At 41.5% G+C, this 23,445-nt stretch overlaps 1 protein-coding gene across 2 annotated transcripts in view; it reads left to right on the plus strand.

Annotated features, from left to right (window-relative positions):
• The first annotated feature begins 867 nt into the window (after positions 1 to 867).
• The window catches only part of MATCAP2 (microtubule associated tyrosine carboxypeptidase 2), a 47,671-nt gene continuing 25,093 nt past the window's right edge, over positions 868 to 23,445 (plus strand). For both annotated transcript variants that reach the window (XM_077811029.1, XM_077811030.1), the window contains exons 1-2: positions 868 to 1,285; positions 19,472 to 20,160. In XM_077811029.1, the coding sequence (XP_077667155.1) occupies positions 1,258 to 1,285; positions 19,472 to 20,160 (717 nt within the window). In that variant the 5' untranslated portion in view covers positions 868 to 1,257. The remainder of the gene's footprint in view (positions 1,286 to 19,471; positions 20,161 to 23,445) is intronic.

A 23,445-nucleotide genomic window follows, 5' to 3' on the forward strand; every position in this document is an offset into this window, starting at 1 on the left:
TAGAAAAATCAAAATATATTACTGTACCAAGTGTATTCCAACAGAGTCAGATTCAAAAATATTTATCTCTGTAATATTCTGAAGTCTGAAAAAAACCAAAAACCTCCCAGAACAAATGTATGTTAGTTGGTCAAACAAATGTATGTGTCAAGGCTGTGTAATTGGCTGCTATTTGACACTTAGTGGGTATTTAAAATTTGGGTAACTTACATGTCAAGGGATGGATGGGTGTCATAACAAGAAATGCAAACAACCTCCCTGCTTTGAATTGTATCCACAGCATCACCCAAACTCTCAGATGCCAAATGCAGCCCTAGTGTAAGTGGATACTTGCAGTAACTTCAGTGAGAGTTGACACTGCTTATGCTAAGATTCAATTCGGGCCCCAGAGAACTCATAGTGGTATAAGCCACACTCAGTCTGCACATGCACTGAATGTTAAACTGGCACAAGTCACATTACTGGGGCACTTATATCCATTTTCCTACATTATACCCGAGGTGTAACTTACACTATAATTTATTTCATTGCTGAATTTGGTCCAGTATTTGCATTTACATCAACTAGAGTAAAATTACAAGAGATCAAACTGGAAAAATAAAAAGTAGGGGTACTGGCCCAACTCTGCCTACAATGGCATGGAGAGGTGTCAGCCACAGTCCACTGTGCAAGATCTCCACGCCGGCTATGGCATACATAGCACTGCCTCGTATCTGGGGTCGGCAACGCTGCTTAACCTCCCTCCCAGACTACAAATCCCAGGATGCAATGCTCCACCTTGCTAACCGGCTGTGCATAGGACTGCTGGGAACCGTTGTAGCGCATTGCATGCTGGGACTTGTAGTCTCCATGCGGAAAACCGCATTGTCTCCCTCTTTGCGCGGGTGCTGCGTTTTGTTCTTCCGACCTTCTCGCCCTAGGGCTGTGCCGTGCCATGGAAGGCTGGCGAGTGTCCAAGCAACAGAGCCTAGCCAGCCCTTTTCCTGCGGTCCCTGAAGCAGGGAGTAGGGGAGGTAGCAGCTGCTGCTAGGTGTGGGTGGGGGACAGGCTGCACAGAGCCCTGCGCCCTCCCCACTGCTGCAGCCACCTCAGCCCTCTCCTCCCCTGCCTCCCCCTTTCACCAGCCTGTGGATAAAGAAAAGGAGGATACTATCTCCACCCTGCTCCTTGCCTGTGTCTCACAGCTCTCCATGCAGAGGGGGCATATTTAGGGTGTTAGGGCAGGAGAGGTAGACACACACACAGACTGCAAGAGGAATGATGCTTGAATCCATCCGTGTCACTGGTGAGTATCACTATTCATTATTATCATTATTACCATTCGATTTCAATCCTTCCCTTCCCATCCTATTCCTGCAGTTGCCAGCTACAGCAGGAAAGCAACAGGTTAAGCAGTAATGTGAAAAAAAAAAAAGGCATAAAATGGACTTTAAATACCCCCCTCCCATTAAATTATTAAACTGATAATATTTAGTTTCTGAGGTGTCTTCTGTCCCCTGATGAAGTTGGGATGCTGCACTGTTATAATGATTATAATGAATAATGGTCACATTGGAATAAAGCCATAGTAAAAAAACCAAACCACGAATTAAATACTAAATGACTCGTAATTTTATTCATGAAGTGGCCATCTCCCACCTGCTGATATATGTTCTAGGGCACAGCCTTGCAAAAATACAAACATTTCCTAGCAACATCAATAAAAATGATATCAAAACAGAAAAAAAAAACCAGTAAAATGGCAACCAAATAAAATACTAAATGATCTCACTTAGTTTATAAACCCCTCGCTTCCCAGGTGTTCATTGACAAGGTGACTTGGGATACTGAATACCTAAACAGCTTAAATTTAATGAAAAAAGGAGAGAACAAAAGAGGCAATATAAAAATCAAATAAAACACTAAACAAGAATGCTAATAATTTTGATTATGAGGCACCCTTCGATCCTAAGAAGTTGTAGAATTTAAATGTAACTACAGCATTTTAATGAAAACACAAAAGAGAGGTAACAAAAGTAAATAAAGCATAAAATAATAGTAGTGAAAAGTATTGACAATTATTTCTTCAGTATCTTTCCTACCCCTTTGCCACTAATATGCTTAGAGAACTGTGCAAAGTTACCATATAACAACAACAATAGAGAAAGCAGCGTAGACTATAAATACCAATTAAAAAGTACCACTACATAATAAATGCATGATATAGGAATAAATATATGTACAGTACTGTATATAATTACTTTTAAACTACAGGGATATCCCATTAACTTCCTGTAGCTTGAAACCAGTTTTGTTTTGTTTTTCCCCATACAATTGCTTTGTTAAAAGATTTTTGTACATAATTTCTTAAAGTGCTTCTGGCCAATACAGCCCACCACTGGGAAACCTGTCCAGCAATGAGGGGGCATGATGGAGTTGATTGTAAGTGCACTGTCACAAGACATTGTTATGCTCATTATTAGGATTGCTTTTAATTAGCATTAACCTGAGTAGTTGTATCGGCTTTTAAAATGTGCATGGCTTCAGATTGGTAGTGGCACTGTCAGTTGAGTGATGGTGAAAATGTCAGTACTTGGGGAAGTTAAAGGAATAGAAATAAGAACTAGAGGGGAGAGTAGATGAAGTCTCCCCTAGAAATGTACAGTAATAATAATAATAATCTTAAATTATTAACCGTGAAGGTATTAATTTTGGGTTCTGATTCTGCTACTGAATCTGAATAATATCATAAATGATCTGGAAAAATGGGTAAAAAGTGAGGTGACAAAGTTTGCAGATGATATAAAATTACTCAAGATAGTTAAATTCAAAGCTGACTGCAAAGGGTTACAAAGGAATCTCACAAAACTGGGTGACTGGGCAAGAAAATTGCAGATGAAATTCAGTGTTGATAAATGCAAAGCATTGCACATTGGAAAAACATAATCCAAATGATGGGGTCTAAATTAGCTGTTGCCACTCAAGAAAGAGATCTTGGAGTCATTGTGGGTTGTTCTCTGAAAACTTCTGCATAATGTGCAGCAGCAGTCACAACAGCTAACAGAATGTTAAGAACCATTTGGAAAGGGATAGATAATAGGACAGAATATATCATACTGCCACTATATAAATCCATGGTATACTCACACGTTGAATACTATGTGCAGTTCTGGGCACCCATCTCCAAAAGATGTATTAGAATAGGAGAAACTATAGAGAAGGGAAATAAAAACAATTACGGGAGTGGAACAGCCTCCATATGAGGAGAGATTTAAAAGTCTGGGACTGTTCATCTTAGAAAAGGAATCACTAAGGGGTATACATAGAGGTCTATAAACTCAGGAATGGTGGGGAGAAAGTGAATAAAGAGGTGTTATTTACCCTTTCACATGTAACAAGTCTCAGGGGTCTCCCAAAACCTAGGCCAGTAGGTTTAAAACAAAAGAAAGTACTTCATACAACGCAGAGTCAACCTGTGGAACTCATTGTCAAGGGATGTTTTCAAGGCCAAAAGTATATATGAGTTTAAAAAAGAACTAGATGAGTTCATGGAGAATAGGTCCATCAATGGCTGTTAGCTAAGATTTCAGGGATGCAATCTGATGCTCTGCCTATGAGTGCCAGAAGTTGAGTCTGAACAACGCTTGATAAATTGCCCTATTCTGTTCATTTCCTCTGAAGCATCTGGCACTGGCCACTAATGCTGGACCAGATGGACCATTGGTTCTTACCCAGAGTAATCATGCTTGGAACCCAGTTGAAGCCAGTGGGCTGAAACTTACCCTTGCAGCTAAATTTATAGTTTTAATATAAAAAATACACTTTGAATAGCAGATATTAGGTTGCAAGATACAAATGTTAAGTGGAATTTTTAAAGAATCTTATGACCAGTGTTGACTTCTAAAATTTAATTTTGCAGGTATTTCATAACACAGAGTAGACCCTGTTGATAGGCAATTATCTGTTTTAATGTATGAGCTATTGTGATGGCATGAAAATTAGCTATTATTCTTTTTATTGAGCTTACTGACAAGCTGTACAATTAAAAACCATTTTCAGTCAATGGCAGAGCTGGTCACACCGCCTATATGGCTCAGGTTTCCCGACACTTTCCCATTGTAAGACCCACGTTGTGAGCCTCTGAAAAATCTCACTTCACACAGATAGAGACTTAGCAGACATGAGAGTGTCTTGGAAACTTTTAAAGTTGTCTAAAAATGCTAAGTATCTGAAAAATGTGGTCCTAGGTGTCTCAGATTGTGCACCCAAAATTAGTGGACACTTGACAATTTTGGCCTTAATTTCTCTGTGCCACAGTTCCCCAGCTATAAAATGGGGATAATACCACCATCTAATCTCACAGTAGTATTGTGAAGGGAAATTCATTAATGTCTTAAGCACCCGGATACTACCATTGTGAGAGCACTATAGAAATGCCTAGGAGGAAATGGATAATTTAGTATTAAGTGCAGGGTTAGGATGGTGTGCATTAAATAATTCCTGAGGCTTACTGAATGAGGAGTGTAAAAAGAAATATTGACTAAATACCCATAATTATACACATAATTCACATTTATAAAGACTGTATAATAATGCAGATGCACACGGAGGCTGAATTAAGGTTGCACAGGCATCTTTTGAGTTCTTTACTTTGCAATCCAATCATTCTAACATACTTCCCCCGCCGCCACCCGTGTCATACGTACTATATATGCACCTATACATACGAAGTCTCTGTAGATTGTAAATTCTTCAGGTAGGGACCATGGACCAACTTCATCACCAGGACAGGGAATAAGTGGAGGTGGCTGAAGCCTACCCTATTCATGGTCAACCAGAGTCCTGCACGGACGCTGTGTAGGTTAGGGCAGCCTAGAAGGCCACCTTAAGATATGACCCTGTTTCAGCAGCCCTTGTAAGCTTTTGCATGGATACAGAATCACCAGAATGCAGGTCTGCCTTAGCCATACTCACCCAATACATCACTGTTCCACCTCAGAATGCTCCCTATAGTGGGGGGCACCAGGTCACTCTATGCTTTGCATAGGGTTCCCTAGTACTGGGACTGTTCCCCAGAGAGGCCTTATACTTGCCCTAGGGCAGTGACTGACATCCTGTGCCTTCATATGTGCTTTTACAGAGCCAAACACACTTTGTTTATTGCACCCATCCTTGGATCGGTCGCCTCCTTGCTTACTGCAGAGATTGGTTGCTACTGCAATATAATTTATAAATAATGAGTCAGCTGGAATATGTTTATCATTATAAGTGTAACCCTTCTGCCCGTCAGAGTTGGCAGCAACAAGGGCCGGGTTCAATATCTAGGGGATCCATTCCAATAACACAATGCAAACCGGCTCGAGCCCCCACCCAGTGACCTGGGACAAATATATACCACCCCCGCTGGGCGCCTCCAAGAGGCAATACTTCCCCTCTCGCAAGCACATAGCCTGAGTGTAGCAAAAGCCTTTTAATAACAGAGAGAAACAATGTGGCATTATGTTGGGGAAACACCACCAACAGGATTCATAACACAACCCATGAGCAAAAAAACCCACCCCAGGCAAATTGGGGCATGCCCTTTTCCCTTTGGTTCTTGAGTCCAGCAACCCCAAATCACCCAAAGTCCCAAAAGTCCAATGCCCCAAAAGTCTCTGTCCCTGGTCAGGGCAGCCCCAGAGTTCGAAAGTTTATCTGCGGAGCTTTACCTCCCAACCTGGGTGGAAATGGGATGGGGGTAAGAGGCACCTTACATGATCTGAAGCTGACCGCCCCATAGCTCCATAGCAGCGCTCCGCTCCGCCAGCCGCCCCACAAACTCCTTCGCTCCGCTGCGCTCCGCTCCGCCAGCCGCCCCACGAACTCCTTCTCTCAGCTGCGCTCCGCTCCACCAGCTGCCCCATGAACTCCTTCGCTCAGCTCCACGACCCACAAGCAGCTCCTGCCATCCACACACTGCTCCGCGTTGAACTGCTTCACCAGCCGTGCCGCAAACTGCTCCACAATATATCTTCAGGCTCCGCCACTACTTAACACAACACTCAGTGATTTCAGCTCTTAGGTGAATTCAGCTTGTAGTAGGGGAGCCCCAGTGCTGGTGCACTGTCAGCCCAAAGTGAGCTCAGCAGCCTATAACTAGACTTCTAATGAAATCAAAATTAGCTCTGATATTCCACAGTGGAGAGAGGAGGAAGTGCAATTAGCATGTAAGGCCCTCACCAAGGGGCCCATGCCACCAAGTATTAATACTTGTCCCCAGCCTCTCTCTATTCACACAGTTTTGGAACCCATGACCCTTGCCTAGCGAGTGCTACTTAGTTGATGGTGAATCCCTCCATCATAACAAAAGGCCACGTACAGTTCCAAGCACAGTTCCCATAATCAGGGTAATAACAATTTATTCTTCCTGCCCCAATAACAGAGACGCTGGGGATCCCACAGCAGCCAAAGTGACCATTTGAGCAGCTATGGTCTCATTCTAGGCATGGTGGGTGTGCCTATGCAAATGACATCGGCCCCTGAAGTTCTTTTCCACAACTTGCCACACCTCACCACCAGATGTCAGGGTGGAGCTCATCCTGACACTGCTTACATAAGAAAAGGCTGGCCAGACAGGATTTTTTTGTTGTCACTGTGCTGCAAACCATGGTCACTTAGTACCACAGTGAAAGAGGGTTTAGGAGTCTGAAGCTGAGGCTTCAAAAGCACTGGCCTCTGTCATTTGCGCTAAATAAGAATCTGGTGCACATATACATTCATGATATTGCATAGCCATCAGAATTTTGATTCTGCAGCTGTCTGTACAAACAATGCACATTAGCTTGAGTCTTCAATACAGTCAGAGCATGTACCATCTATTAAATATTCATGACAAATACTGAATTGTTTACAAGTTTAAAAATACCCAAAAAACCATAACTGGAAACTTGTGGGATGAGTCAGAGGGAGGACATCAGTCCTAAAGAAATTAGTGAGATATCTTCCCTACAGCTTTTCATTTTAGACTTTTGCTACTTTATTATTTTGTACATGAAATGCTGTAAACTACTTGGCCTTCCTGCAAAATAGCCAAACACATGATGTTATTGTGTGTGGTCGCTGTTATTGAATAGAAAAAAAAAATCATATTAGGGTAACTTCTTGAGAGTCATGCTCTAAAATGACAGCCACAAAACTAAAAAATCACAGCCATATCTTTACCTTCCCACAATTAAACACACGGGGGGGTGGGCTGGGGAAGAAATCTTTCTGAGGACCTCCGTGCAAAGATTCTCCCCAAAATCAGTACAGTGAGAGGGACAGGATTTGCCCCTAATGCAGCAAAGGCCACTCTCCTTGTGTGCTATGCAGCCTAACTCCACAGGGGCTCCCTATGTGCTGAGAGCAGGGAATGGAACGGCCAGGGAGATTTGCGACTACAAAGATCCACCAAACCATTCACTCCATTGTCTCCACCTGCAGAGCAAGATTTAAGAGCCTTGGGAATTACCCAGTCCTTGGGGGTGCAAGAATGACCACAAGTGGCCTAGGTGGGAGAAGTTTTCTTCCACCAAGCCTTTTTAGAGATCCCTGGTATGGTGTTCAATCTTTAAGCTGTACACTGGGCCAGGATTTGGCCCTAAGTGCTGATCAAAAGCCCACTGAAGTCAATGGAAAAAAAAACCCCTTCAATGAACTTCAGATCAGGCGCTTAGTTACAATGTAATAAATGATGGTATTAACATGCCAGTTTCTAGATGTTGAAAGCAAATAACTTCAGTAAGAAATTATATGAAATTTAAATCTATAGTAATAATTTTAATAACCTCCAACAAATATTTGCTGCCACTGTGTTTCTACATGATCTGAAGCTATGCATAGGCTAAAATAAATGCAGTTTATAAATGCAAAATATATGTTAATACAACATTTTGATGAGGTGCCACATACACAAATAACGAAAAGCAGAATTATGGCTCCCACAACAACCACAACTCATCCCCAGTCTTGGGCCTGAGTCTCCTTTTGCAGTGGGATAGATCACATGTAACTCCACTTAAGTAAATGGAGTTATAGTAGTATAAAACCATTGTAAGAGAAATCAGAATCAAGTCCCATATATTTTCTATTGCTGTACAGTGTATGGTGTTGGTTTTCATGCTGTTCTGTGAACTTTCAGTGTGCCTGAGCTTTAGCTGCTGTAGGAATCCTGACAATTTCTTGACTTGTGTGTGTTAAGAACTCAGCCATAATATTGCAGAAAGTATTTCATATTTAATTGCAGGAAAAGGGGAATAAGGAGAAAACTACCCAGTCAGTGTACAAGCTAATCCACCGGTGTTAGAAAGGGACTGCACACTTGGGTAGGGCCTCAATGTTTGCAGCTTCTGTGTGTGTGTTGCAGAGGGGAGCAAAAGATATGGAGAAAGCCAAACTGGGATAATGTGGTTTTAAGGGACTCTAATGATTTTTTGTCAGAGGTATTGTGTTTTTGTGATACAGTTGCAGTTGCTGGGTATTATGTAGTGGGATCAACTGAGAGAACCTGTGTGTATATCACATAGTTTTAGAGAGGTCATCAGAGCTGCCCAGAGTCTGGAACAGATGCTCTTTTTAATTTTATTTTCTGTTGTATAAATTGAAATAAATAGAATTAAGTCAGAAATCCACCCCTTCCCACTTCCCGACCCCCTCAGAACCTCCGACCCATCCAACCCCCCTTCTCCTTGACCCCTGACCGCCCCCTCCCAGGACACCCTGCTCCTAACCGCCCCCCCCAGGACCCCGCCCCCTCCCCCACTCCCTGTCCCCTGACTGCCATGACCCCTATCCACACCCCCGCCCCTAACCGCCCCCCAGGACCCCACCCCCTATACAACTCCCCCTGCTCCCCATTCCCGGACTGCCCCCCACCCCCAGAACCTCCGCCCCATCCAACTGCCCTGTGCTCCCTGTCCCCTGACTGCCCCTCCCGGGACCCTTTGCCCCTTAGCCAATCCCCCTGCTCCCCGCCCCCTTACCACGCTGGAGCCAGCCACGCCACCGTGCTGCCTGATAGGAACGGCGGGCCAGAGCACTGCCCATGCAGCGGTGTAACTGCTGGGGAGGGGGGACAGCAGGGGAAGGGCCGGGGGCTAGCCTCCCCGACCGGGAGCTCAGGGGCTGGGCAAGACAGTCCCACGGGCCAGATGTGGCCCGCAGGCCATAGTTTGCCCACCTCTGCCCTACTGGCTTGGATTGAACCCTAAAGTATCACAGCCATATGCTACATATAATTTTTTAAACCCAAAACTCACACTGATCTCAATAGTAATCCTGCAGTTATATCAAATGAACTCCCGGTGTAGACTGTGCCATGGCAACAGGAGGGCTTCTCTTGTCAACATAGCTACCATCTCTCAGAGAGGTGGAGTACCTACACTGATAGGGGAAGCTCTCCCATCATCGCAGGTAGCATCTTTACTAAATGCTACAACAGCACTGTAAGTGTGGACAAGATCTCAGAATCAAATAGGGGAGGGGGCTCCCAGTCCTTCCTAGCAATCAAGAAGGTGGAAGGTAGGGTTGCCACCTTTCCAATCATTGGTAACTGGAGCCCCAAGGCCCTGCCCCGCCTCTTCCCCCAAGGCCACGCTCCTGCTCTGCCTCTTCCCTCAAGGCGCTGCTCATGCTCAGCATCTTTCCCCAAGGCCCTGCCCCCATCAGTCGCTCTCCTTCCCATCACTTGTTGGATCATCTGAAAGAGCCTGCCTGCAGGTAGGAGGCAGCTCCGGCTGAGCAGTGGCTAGTGTGGGTTAATGACCTGGCGCCTTTCCGCCACCCCACGGTAACCAAACTTTTCATTCAGGTGCCATTTAGGGTTGCCAGGTCCCCTTTTTGACTGGACTATCCTGTCAAAAATTGGACACCAGGCAACCCTAAATGGCACCCAAACACAGAAGCCAAAAACCAGACTGTTCTGGGTAAGACCTGGTTGGGTGGCAGCCCTAATGGAAGGTTCCCTCTTAGCAGTCAGGAAAAGAAAGAGGGATGTCTTTAATGGTGTATATATAAACTGTGCACTTAAAAGGGACACCATCAAACTAAGGAAAAAATCATTGTCTAAATTTATTTGGCCTATTTTGCTACTTGTAGCTCTTAGGATAACTAAAAATAAAAAAAAAAAAAAAAAAAAAAGAGGAAAATAACATTAGTTTACTCACTGTGTGCATTTGATAGCAATGTTTCAAATCACTTTCATTGTTTCCCTGTTAGTTTTCCCTATTAATTGTGTAGGTCTCATGCAGTAATAGGGGAGGGAAATTAAAAAAAAAAAAAAAAGAAGTGGTTGTAACAATTGGCAGAAGGATTTGGGGGGTGGTAGAGGGCCTGCAACTACTTGTATCTAACATTAAAAAGTATACTAGATTTCAAGTGGACAGTTTTCCTTTAAGATCTGATACTGCCCTGTACGGAAAAAACTCCCATTGCAGTGTATTGGAGTTGGGAGCATATGGGTCAAGGACAGTGTTTTGTGTGTAGCTTGTACATTTTTGTTTGCACACCTAATGGCACTGCTCACACAAAATATAGAGCAAATATGGCTGTGCACCATGTCCTCAGTCAGTCTAACAGATCTGCAAAACCAACTTTTCTGATATTTGCTGCAGTGAAGGACATTTCAGGCCCAAATAATGTTCTACCTCTTAGATGGAGCAACTGAAGTGTGTCAGCCTCTGCAGATGTAGAGGCATTAGGCAGAAGATAAGATTATTGCACCTGAGTCTCCTCTCATCTACTTCAGAGATTTCAGTTGAGCTACTCTAATACACACTGGTGTAAGTAAGCGGGAAACCAGGCCTACTGCATGTATGGCTGCACATCTGGTGAAGGCTCCAAGATTAGCACTTAAGAACATCCTGTGGATTTGGGAACAATCCTCAAGAGGCTTTTAGTGCCATTAAGAATTTTGTTTGACTGTTTGGGGCAGATATAATCCTGCTTCCACATGGAGGTCTTCAAGGGACATTGTAGCCATGTCTTAAAACAATCATAATGACATTTCAAGACTTTAATGTGTTTCAAGCGGAATAAATTCAGGTATATGAGAGTATTATTTAGCATCATCTTTTGATATTTCGGACTTCTGAAGTAAAATGGATATGCTTTTCTTTGTATCATTGTTGAAAACAATGTGAAAAAACAGCAAATCGATCATTTATTTTGCAAGAAGGACTGTACCATTTTGAGTCCTGTTTGCATGTATAGCAGTGAACTGACAGGCTGGTCTCATGCCTACTATTCAGTTGTGTCATGACACCAAAAATATAGAGTGCCACAGGTTGGCAGTGACATGGCACAACCGAGGTGAGAGGTCACTGATAAAAATCAGGTTTATATACACCTGTCACTGGCCCAGGGCAAGTAAAATAACATAAATGTTTTAATCATTATCAGTCACCAGTTTAATTGATTATATACCAAAACAATTGAATTTTCACGACACTTTTTCAAGGATACTTTGCCATTATGTCTCAGAATGTCAGTCCCTTCCACTTTATTTTGGAAAATAAAGTAGTGAAGATTACAGTATCAGATAGAGGATTCAGCACAACAGTTACACGATTTTTGACCTTTGTATAATCTATGGAAAATAATATCTGTTATAATTATTCAAATCTTTTGGCTCATCCATTGACCCTTATCTTCCAACACAAATGTGTCTCACACAATATTAATCCTGGTCATATTCTGTGTAAATTTAGGTTGGAGAACGTTTAAAGAGCACATACGGTGTTTGGCAGATGGTTGTAAGGCTTTTTCTTGCAGAATGCATTTAAATCTAACTACAGATTTGGAGGTGGCAGTTGGTGGAACATTTACCATATATTTGAGCTGCGTGGATCTGGGAATCTACAGCCCAGACCGCAACACCCACATATGCATGATAGTCACAACAGCATTCGGATTGTTTGCTGCTGCTGCTGCCCTGTGTTATGCAGAGATTGGCAGATAATTGGGTGATCCATTCATGGATTGCCATGACAGTAGTACTTCGACCCAAAAGCTCCATTGGCACGTGCATCCCCAAATAGGTACATGATATTAGATTGATGCAAGGGTAGGGTGACCAGACATCCTATTATCATCATCAGAACTGTCCTGGTATTAGGGGCTTTGTCTTCTATAGGCAACTATGCCCCTGAAAATAAAAGCGTCTCGATTTTTCACACTTGCGATGTGGTCACCCTATGCAAGAATCTCTGGGATTGTATTTTATTTTGGACTGGGTTTTTTTTTGCATTTTACTTCTATTTCACTTTTATCATTTCTTAGATATGCTTGCGACATGCTTCTTCAGTTCCAAAGAATTGCTTACATTGTAGCAATAGAAAACCCTTCTCTACCTCAACACTGTTTTGGTTAGGTTCATAGTAAAGGTGACAAATTTCCACCGTTAGATAGCTGGAATTTAATTGTTTTGTAAATACTGTGGCTAAATTTTCAAAGGTGGTCAGCAAATATACACTTTCAGTTTTGCATGCACAACCAAAACTGTGTGCCCAAAATTTTGTGTAAGATTTCACATGATCCGGCAATCAGATTGGCACTCTAACATTTAGAGACTAGGTTGAGGTCACTTGTTAAAGGGCAAGTTTTCAAGCATCTACCTTTCTTAAAGTCAAAGAGCCTCACATTGTTAGATTTAATATATGCCTGAAGGTAGGTTTCCCTACCTTCCTCCTTTCACCCTCTCCCCAAGAAAGAGATGAGAGCAATCCTTTTCTTGTTGCCAAAAGGACCTTTCATTGTGTAGCAATATATGTATACTAATGTGGCTTGTGAACTTTAGCCCACTGGAGAGTATCCTGACTGCACCATACTCTGTGGGACAGATACTTGATATTGTTTTCTTTATGCTGGGAATTGTGATTTTGCACACCACTACAGTATAGGCCAAAGCAAAATAAGCTAGGTAAGCAATCTGTCCTGCGTTGATTAAACTGATTTTATTAAACTTGAACTGTAGTGCCCTGAAGCCATCTCTGTGCCAAGCCTAAAGGAAGTCTCTCAAATTGACCATAAAGCAAAACTAATCTTACATAATATCTGCTTGTCAGAGCAGGGAAAATACAGTAGAGCCTCAGGAGTTACGAACACTTCAGGAATGGAGGTTGTTCATAACTCTGAAGTGTTCTTAACTCAGAACAAAACGTTGTGGTTGTTCTTTCAAAAGTTTACAAGTGAACATTGACTTAATACAGCCTTGAAACTTTGCTAGGCAGAAGAAAAATGCTGCTTTTAACCATCTTCATTTAATTGAAACAGAAACAGTTTTCTTACCTTGTCAAAAAAAATTTTAAACTTTCCCTTTCTTTTTTAGTAATTTATGTTTAACACAGTACTGTATTTGCTTTATTATTATTTTTGGCTCTGATGCTGCCTGATTGCATACTTCTGGTTCCAAATAGGTGCGTGGTTGATCAGTCAGTTTGTAACTCTGGTGTTCGTAACTCTGAAGTTCTACTGTACTTCTTACTCCATCCTTTCAGTGTTGGAAGGACGCTCCAAGACTGTGTGGTATTTTCCCCATTTCTAGATGTGTACATTCATGCAAAATGTGAGACCACAGTATCTTGATCAGTTTACTGCTTGCACCAGTATCCCCAGTAGCACTGAACAACATGAGTTTGTACAATGTGAAAAATGAAAATGAATTCATAAAGCATGAAAACTTACATAGTGGTATGGTGTTTTTGGTCTCATTTGTTCTGAGAGCCAAGTCTAATTTTACTAGGAAAACAAAGCTGGAATTAAATTATTGATTCAGTTACCTGGGAGGGATTTAATGATCCCTTTGTTAATGTTCTATTGTCTGTCATGTGATAAACCTCAAGGAATATGTCTAACCAAAATTGGCAACCCTACCCTCTTAGTCCCTTAGGCCCTGCAGAAGCCCAACTGTAGTGCTGAGGATCTGCTTGGGAGGAGTAGATAGGGCCAGTGAAATGCACATCATTCTTCCACTAACTCCATGAGGAATCAGCACAGATGCTACATATGGATGGAGACTATATTAACTTTTATGTGCCAGTGCTTGGCACTGTAGAGATTCCCTCCTCCCTGAGGGATGTTGCAGGGGAAGGAACCAGCTGCAGAGTTGAAGCCAGTAGGGCTCCAAGCCATTAGAGCTGCCCTACCACACAGCCCAGCAGGGGAACAAGGGACTGGCTTTGCAAAAGTGGATTTAACACAGTCAGTAGGCCTGTAGGGGTGTGTGGCTGTCTCTCACAGTCAATCTCTGAGGGAGGCCACACCTCTTTGCTGTCATGCCCCTGGAGTAGCAGTCTATCAAAGGGGGGGCGGGGTGGAATTAGCAGTCTCTTGGGCTCAACCTCAGGCAAGGGAGAGCAGCAAATGATTTCAGGGCCTAAGCCCATAGGTTGAGGCAGAGCCTCAGTTTAGAGTTCCCACCCTCAAGCACAGTAAAGTAGTTAGGGACCGTTCAGGGGCCCAGGCGCTTGGGCAGGGCAAGGCACCTTGCAGTCTAATACTCTAGCCCTCAGGCAGGGGTGAGCACCAAGCAGTCAAGGGACCCACACAAGGGACAAGCACCAAGCAGAGTCTGTGGTGTCTGAGGAATGCAGGCCTCCCACCCTAAAGATAGGGAGTACTGCCCCCCCCCAGGGGTGGGCTTTCAGGGGGGACACAGGCCCACCCAACATCACCATGTCCCAGCCCAGGACAGAGTGTTCTGTCACCAAGTCAGCAAGGACTCCACCCACAAAACAGTGACTATGTCTCCAGCAGCACCATTGCCAGACAGTGGTCTAGTTCCCCATGGCTGCTTCCTATACTCCCCATCAGGCATATCTGCATTCAAGGGTCATCCTCCATCTCCCCAGATTACACTGCAAGTAGCAGTCCCAGCAAATCCTCAGCATCAGACATGCCTGGCTGTTCGGGTAGATTAGGAGCCTCCTGCACAGAGGTCTCACTCAGGCTCCAACAGCAAGCACAGCATGTCTATCTCCCTCAACAATTCCCACTCAACTGAGTTACAGGGCCCGCCTTTTATGCTTCCTATTCTTGTCCCGCCTCTGTGCTTCTGGCATGGACTTCCTGGTTCCGCCCATCAAGGGGTATGTGGGCCTCCCTTACTGTCAATCTCAGAGGGAGGCCACACTTCTTTGCTACACAGACCTTAAGGAACTTTATTTGCCTGTTGAATTTAGTTTAGTTTGTCATTTTTATACTTTAAAGCACATTTTTTTAAACCCAGCTGAGTGTTGATATTATACAGCTTTGAGTAGATGTTTTGAAAATGGGGTTAAGTTCCTTATAAATGGCTTTGGTACTAATTGCTCTCTTTTCTTAATAGTCTTAATTAATGGAGGGTTTTAAGTGATAGCTGATAAACCCCCGGCAACTAAAAATGTGAGTTTGGGGAACTATACTAAATACCTGAATATACCCTACCATTTTTGTCATGTTGAAATTTGTTCGCAGGGGCTGGCACGTCCTAGATATTCCTCATTTCTCTGGGACCTTATTCTGGGGAGTTTTCTGGAGAGGGACAGTTTCTTTATAGGTAGGGCCCTTCATTTTTGGCTATTTTAATTTTTGCCAGGAATTTATTGGTGTTTATTACTACAACAATAAAAATTGGTGGAAAAATCTTAATATTTTTTTTCTGGGTAAATATTGGGATCTATTTTGATGGACAGAAGGATAGGGAAAAAAAGTATTCAGTAGATTAATGTTTTGATTAATGGCATTCAGTGTGGTTTGCTGCAGAACTAAAACAGAACTAAAAACACAATGCCACCTCTGAGTTTAAAAAGCAATGCATATCTAAGCCCCAAACAAAAATGTTAATTTGAATAAACAGTTTACTGCTGTAGACTTAGAACTATCAGCCTATAAATATTTGCATTTAATAATTGGGCCACACCATTTGCAGCACATATGCTTAACTTCACCCTTTTCTCCTGTTTTTTTTTTAAATTTCTAATACTTCTTTGTGTTCTGAAAGGTATTCTGCTACAGATTTTTGTTTTCTTCTCATTTTAGTGTGTCAAATATTTAAACCATTATCTGTTAAAAGCTTGAAATGTGTATGTCATGGGTGTGAGATTCATCAGTACGTTCAGAGGTGCACGCACTTCAGAGCTTGCATGCATGCCTGTTTGTTTATTGTATGTGTCTTCCAGACTAATACATGTAGCCGTACTTCAACAGGCAGCTTTGCATATACATACAGACTAATGTATTATCGTAATACATATATCTCATGCAATGTATTGTATTTTCCTACTAAAACAAGTTATTTTTTATATATTTGAATGATACAAAAATAGGGTGAAAATCAGAAAAAAACAAATAATACTTTTTGTAAAACGTGGGATTTTTTCAGTCAAAATCAGTTTAAACTGAAAACGAAGGGGCTTATTTATAGGCTAGATAACACAGCAGCTCAGAGGAGAAGGGAGTACTAAGGTACTCCTCATTCCATTGTGTGGTAACATTAGGGCTGCTTGCATTGGAGCCCGGGCACTTGTGGCTTTCTCATACCAGGAGCAACTGGGCTGAGAGTAGCAGGTAGATGAGATCTGTGGTTCTGCCCCTACTATTCAGTGTCTTGCAGCGCAGACTAGATGCATGTGGGAGAATAAATCACACTCTTAAAGGACTTTACACATTATTTTCCTCTCCAGCACAACAGAGGAGTCCCTGAGGAACTGTGTCTAAGGTCTTGTCTACACTGGCAGTGACATGTAGGTACATGTAGCTACATACCACAGTGAAAAGTAGACAACAGCCATATGGCTGTGTGTAGCTAAAAGCGACAGTGAAAGGTTCTGGCAGGGGCCTTTCCCCTTTGCCTCTTGCCTGCCAGAGCATCTGCCCACTGCTGAGTCTTTCGCTGCAGCAGGAAAAGGCTCCGGCAGCTCCCTATGGTAGGGAAAGGCTCCAGCACTGGGGAGTCAGCGGAACACTACATGGCTAAAGATAGCAGTGTAGACAGGAGAGGCACTGCTAGGACATGTAGAGAGCCAGGAAGCGTATATAGCTTAAGGCTTTTTTTTTTCATAGATATTTAGGTCAGAAGGGACCATTATGATTATCTAGTCTGACCTCCTGCACAACGCAGGCCACAGAATTTCACCCACCACTCCTGCAAAAAACCTCTCACCTATGCCTGTGCTATTGAAGTCCTCAAATCGTGGTTTAAAGACTTCAAGGAGCAGAGAATCCTCCAGCAAGTGACCCATGCCCCATGCTACAGAGGAAGGCGAAAAACCTCCAGGGCCTCTTCCAATCTACCCTGGAGGAAAATTCCTTCCCCACTCCAAATATGGCGATCAGCTAAACCCTGAGCATATGGGCAAGATTAATCAGCCAGATACTACAGAAAATTCTTTCCTGGGTAACTCAGATTCCACCCCATCTAATATCCCATCACAGGCCATTGGGCCTATTTACCATGAATATTTAATTACCAAAACTATGTTCTCCCATCATACCATCTCCTCCATAAACTTATCGAGTTTAATCTTAAAGCGAGATAGATCTTTTGCCCCCACTGCTTCCCTTGGAACACTGTTCCAAAACTTCACTCCTCTGATGGTTAGAAACCTTCGTCTAATTTCTAGTCTAAATTTCCTGGTGGCCAGTTTATATCCATTTGTTCTTGTGTCCACACTAGTACTGAGCTTAAATAATTCCTCTCCCTCTCCAGTATTTATCCCTCTGATATATTTATAGAGAGCAATCATATCTCCCCTCAACCTTCTTTTAGTTAGGCTAAACAAGCCAACCTCCTTGAGTCTCCTTTCATAAGACAAGTTTTCCATTCCTCGGATCATCCTAGTAGCTCTTCTCTGTACCTGTTCCAGTTTGAATTCATCCTTCTTAAACATGGGAGACCAGAACTGCACACAGTATTCCAGGTGAGGTCTCACCAGTGCCTTGTATAACGGTACTAAAACCTCCTTATCCCTACTGGAAATACCTCTCCTGATGCATCCCAAGACCGCATTAGCTTTTTTCACGGCCATAACACATTGGCGGCTCATAGTCATCCTATGATCAACCAATACTCCAAGGTCCTTCTCCTCCTCCGTTACTTCTAATTGATGTGTCCCCAGCTTATAACTAAAATTCTTGTTATTAATCCCTAAATGTACCTTACACTTCTCACTATTAAATTTCATCCTATTACTATTACTCCAGTTTACAAGGTCATCCAGATCCTCCTGTAGGATATCCCTGTCCTTCTCTAAATTGGCAATACCTCCCAGCTTTGTATCATCTGCAAACTTTATTAGCACACTCCCACTTTTTATGCCGAGGTCAGTAATAAAAAGATTAAATAAGATTGGTCTCAAAACCGATCCTTGAGGAACTCCACTGGTAACTTCCCTCCAGCCTGGCAGTTCACCTTTCAGTAAGACCCATTGTAGTCTCTCCTTTAACCAATTCCTTATCCACCTTTCAATTTTCCTATTGATCCCCATCTTATCCAATTTAACTAATAATTCCGCATGTGGCACGGTATCAAACACCTTACTGAAATCTAGGTAAATTAGATCCACTGCGTTTCCTTTGTCTAAAAAATCTGTTACTTTCTCAAAGAAGGAGATCAGGTTGGTTTGGCACGATCTACCTTTTGTAAAACCATGTTGTATTTTGTCCCATTTACCATTGACTTCAATGTCCTTAACTACCTTCTCCTTCAAATTTTTTTCCAAGACCTTGCATACTACAGATGTCAAACTAACAGGCCTATAGTTACCCGGATCACCCTTTTTCCCTTTCTTAAAAATAGGAACTATGTTAGCAATTCTCCAATCATACGGTACTGGTGTGTCTTTATTTTACTTGCCTAAGCTGTGCCTCCCTGCTATTTGTACCCATGCTAGCGGGGCGTATGGTGTATGTACTCTACATGCTGCCCTATGTGTAGACATAGCCTAAGAGGAGAGTTTCTGAGGCATGTCTCCCTTTTGGTGCGGTGCACCTACAGACTGCCTCTTACTGCTTGTATAATTCAAGGATCACAATATTTTTAAACAGCAATTACTTTTTGAAAGAATCTTTAAAGATAATAATAATTTGCTTCAAAGTAAACACAAGTAGAAAAGATAATTATATAACTGAACTATTTAAATGTGTATAGACATGAGCAGCACCTGAATTTAAACAAGGTAGTCGCTGAGATGTGCACTGAGATAGGCAGAGTTGCTTGTGCAAATTAGGTCTGAAATTCCACATCTAGCTTGTTTAACAATATGTGTGCACGCGCGCACACACACACACACACACACACACACACGCCCGTTTCCTTTTATCTTAAAATCAAGATTGTCTTAAGGTAGTTGTAGTCATGTAAAAAGTTACTTTGTATTCAGATTCTGTTTCATACTTGTTGTTCTGTTAGGTCCTAAGAATTGTGTATGGTTTATTGTGTCATCACAGAACAGTCAGATTTGTTCTAGCTTTCCATTTTCTTCTTTTTTTTTAAATGCAGAAAAACTTCACTGGCCTGAGCAAGAGCTCTCTAAAAAATCCGTCTTAAATTCAGAAGAACATAAGCTGATCATTAAGAATGAAAGCAGTCTTCAGCACCTGTCCTCTGGAATCCTTAAGGATATTTTCACAACAGGAACCAGTAGCTACAATGTCCTTCTGCAAAGCAAAGAGGAGAAAAAACACCACTCTCAAAAGCTGTCATCTGCCCACCACAAGAGGAACAGAAAGTCCACCAAGTCTTCTACTACCTCGCGAAGCAACGAGCACCGCAAGATCAAAGTCCCACTACCTTTGCTCAGCAGTGGCTGGTATTGCATGAAGAGGCAGCCATCCATCTTTATCGCTAGCCCAGCGTCCAGCAGTGTAAAGTTTACACACGGTATTTCCGTTGCAGGGAACGGCATAGGACTGCCACCTCGACCCAAAAGCAAGGCTAAGAGACATTATTTTTCTAGTCTACCAAAGCCAAAGCATCCTCAATTGTCAAAAAGCCATGGTAAAGAGGTAGATGTCTCTGGCCGAAAACTCTGTATACTAACTGCTATCAAGCCTTCCAATGTGGAAAAAGAGAAGATTAAATTCTTCAAGTCTGATTTTACCTATAATCCTCAATTTGAATATGCAAATCCTGCATTGCCAAATGTGTTAGCTAAGCACAGCCAAGCATCCGACAAGTTTCTTAAACAGGTATAGTTATTGTTACACATGTTCCTTGTTCACTCCTCTTTGTAGTACCTTTTCCCACTTATAAAGACAGCATTTGGCTTTGTTTGCTGAGTTAAGAACAGTCTTCATTATCTCATAACAGGCTACATTAAAATAGAGTATGAAAATACGGCATCTGACAGAATACAAATTATATGCCACATTAGAAGTACTGAATGCACATCTGTATTATAGCAGCCTTTTCACTTTGAACGTGATTTGATTTTAAAAATCTTTTTCAGGACTAAAGCACCTAAAACATACTATCATAATCTATAAGGATTTGTCCACAAACTGTTAATTACTAGATGTCTTTCTTTATTTCTTGTTTTCTTTGAGTAGTTTGCTCTATGGATAAAGATTTTACTATAACATTTTGTGGCTCTAACCCCATTTAAAGCATGAAAGGGACCACCATAGTAATTACATGGGATCTAATCCAAGAAAAATACAGTGAATAAAGTAGGCTTTTTTTGTATATGTTTCAAGAGGGCGCCGGAGAGAAAGAGCCTAGAAAACCTGCCAGTCCTCTTGATGACACAGGGATTTAGGGGGCAATCATACATTCATTATTGCTTGTCTTAAGGTCACGATTGTTGGTAAGCATGTGTTGATTTCATTTGGTTTAATTAGCTTTGGAAGGATTTTCACATTGCGTCCAGCTCAGTCAGGTAGCAAATCAGTGCCCTTGACTGTGACTGAAATTCTGTTCCAGGGACAGGTAAAGCTGCATAAATCAGTTTTCCTATGATACATGGCCTAATTTCAGTGTGGATTATTGTGTGTTACTAGGATGATGTTGTTTGTCTGATCACAAATCTGCAGAGTTTTCCATTTGTTTTAGTAATGTGGCTTCCTACCTATGTATTCTCAGGCTCAAAATGTTTTTATTTTAATTTTAAACTATTTTAACTGTAAACAAAATAAGACACAGTCAGTGCTTATCTACCCAGTTTCAGAAGTGATCCTCTTTCCACTAGTGCTTTTTTGGTACGGTCCTTGACTAGCCTAGGAAATAAAGGGTGTTTGGAAAATGTGTTTAACAAAGAATGCAATATTGTAAGTGATGCCCTGGTTACAAGCCCTGTCATTGTGTAGTAGCTTCTGGTTTTGTGAGCATGAGAAGGCAAATTATTTCACTTCAAAACAACAAAGAAGCTCAGTGCAAAAATTTAAAACAAAAAACAAGCACCTATGATTCTAACATCTGCTTTAGGGAGAATTTTATGGCCACTGATGTGCTCAGAGATCCATTTTTTCATGATTCACAAGCTATCTTATGATATTTAAAGGTGTAGTTTGCAGGTTTATATTAAAATATATATATTAATATAACCCACTAGCTTGGTTTGATTATTACCATTATGAAAAATAGAATTTATAATTTATCTACTCTGTCCTAAAAAGTGGCAAAAAAATCCTCTATTGAGGAGCATATGTATTTGGTTTTTTCTCTCTCTTTCTGTCTTTTTTTTTTTTTTTTTAAACAAATGTCCATTTGCTCTTTGGATAATTTTAGAAGCATTAAAAAAATAGATGATTTTAAATTCAGGTCCTCTTTTCTATCTATAACTAATACAATAGTTTTATTGTTAAACTAAATTTTGCAGATTGCACTTAAATTAAAAAAGAGCTAGTGATATTATGAAAAAACAAACAATTCAGCCTGGTATGTTGGAATTTTTTTAAAAAATGAGACCTTAAAAAGATTTTATGTGAAGATCGCATATACAAAAACCTGTGAAATACCTGTTTAAAGGTTTGATTTCTTTCAGCCTATTTCAGTAAACCAAAACACTGTAATAATAAATGCATGCCTTTTCTAATAGTGAATGGTTCCTCAGCAATATGCTGTCTGGTTTTAGGGATTGATGTGTCACTTTAAGCTTTTCTACTTTAGAATTAAATGCAGAGAATCACAATTTTTAATATCATAATACAAAAGTAATGCAGCACGTTTGTCTTCTGTCCAGTGAACTCTGATATTTCTGATGTTTTCTCTTTAGTCAGGCACGTAACAAGGGAAAACTTCTCTTCCCAGATAGAGCTGCAAGTGCTGATCAAATTCATTATTTTAAGTGATTGAAATTATAAGAAATAACATCTCAAAGTCTGACTTGTTAAGGATTGAATAAACAGATTCTGGACTTAAAATAAACAAAATATCAGTAGTCATAACTCAAATAATACCAATCCCAGCAGATGGCACTAATTCTTTTCATTAACTGTAGAAAACCTCATCTTCCTGCAGATTTGAATTTAGACTCTTACAGATTTTGTCCATATGAACCAACATATTATCCAAAATGACAATCAATAACTTGTATATTCTTGCTAAGATGTGGGCCATATAAGTTGTTGCCTCACTTCAGTGTGAACTGGAAGTCTGAACTGAAAAATGAATTTGGGAAGAGAAGGGGGAACACTCTGTAGCCTTTTATAGTGACTGATACATTCTGAAGAGACAGTTCAACTCTTGGAACTAGTTAACAAACAGTACCCAGTATGTCAAGTAGTTTATAGTCAAACACTGCTATATACAGTACATAAAGCATTTTCCCTATAACAGGACATAGGCCTCAATGTTTTTGCAACATTCTCAGGCTTTGATTGGTTACCATAATTATTCTGGAAGAGCTTTCTTTCTACAAGAGAAACCAAACAAATTTCTAACAACTTACCCATGATTGGCTTCCTGGAATGTAACACTGTTGACTTGATCCCCTGACTATGTCTTTGTAACTGGTTTGGCTAGTTTTCCTTTCTTTCAGCTCTGTGCAGAAGAACAGTGCATTGTCTCATCTTTGCAGGTACTGCCTATGCTCAGGCTCTCTGTACCTTACTTTGGCACTGGGATAACTGCCCAGGTTTTCCTCAGACTGCACAGTGTAGTAGTTGTGGACACACAAACTCAGTTGACACATGGCTGTGTCATGAACACAGCTCAACCATGTTTATTATAATTGGATCAGGTGAGAGCATACAATGGTTGTATTTGCACTGTGGATGGGTTAGGGTGCTGTTAGTGTCCTCAATCTATCCCAACACTTTTACATATTTTAATAGGTTATTCTCCATTGGAGTTGAATTCATCTAGCTAAGAAGGGTTCATCTCATGATCCTCAAAGGATTCTGTCCACCTCTTCACAGGAATGAGGACCTAATATTTACATAGTGCTTTTGATCCATAGGTTTCAAAGCACTTTACAATGGTTAGTAAGTATCATAAACCCCATTTTCAGATAGGGAATAGAGGTACAGAGGGGT

The sequence above is a fragment of the Eretmochelys imbricata genome, chromosome 2, assembly GCF_965152235.1.
Source record: "Eretmochelys imbricata isolate rEreImb1 chromosome 2, rEreImb1.hap1, whole genome shotgun sequence".
Lineage (NCBI taxonomy): Eukaryota > Metazoa > Chordata > Testudines > Cheloniidae > Eretmochelys > Eretmochelys imbricata.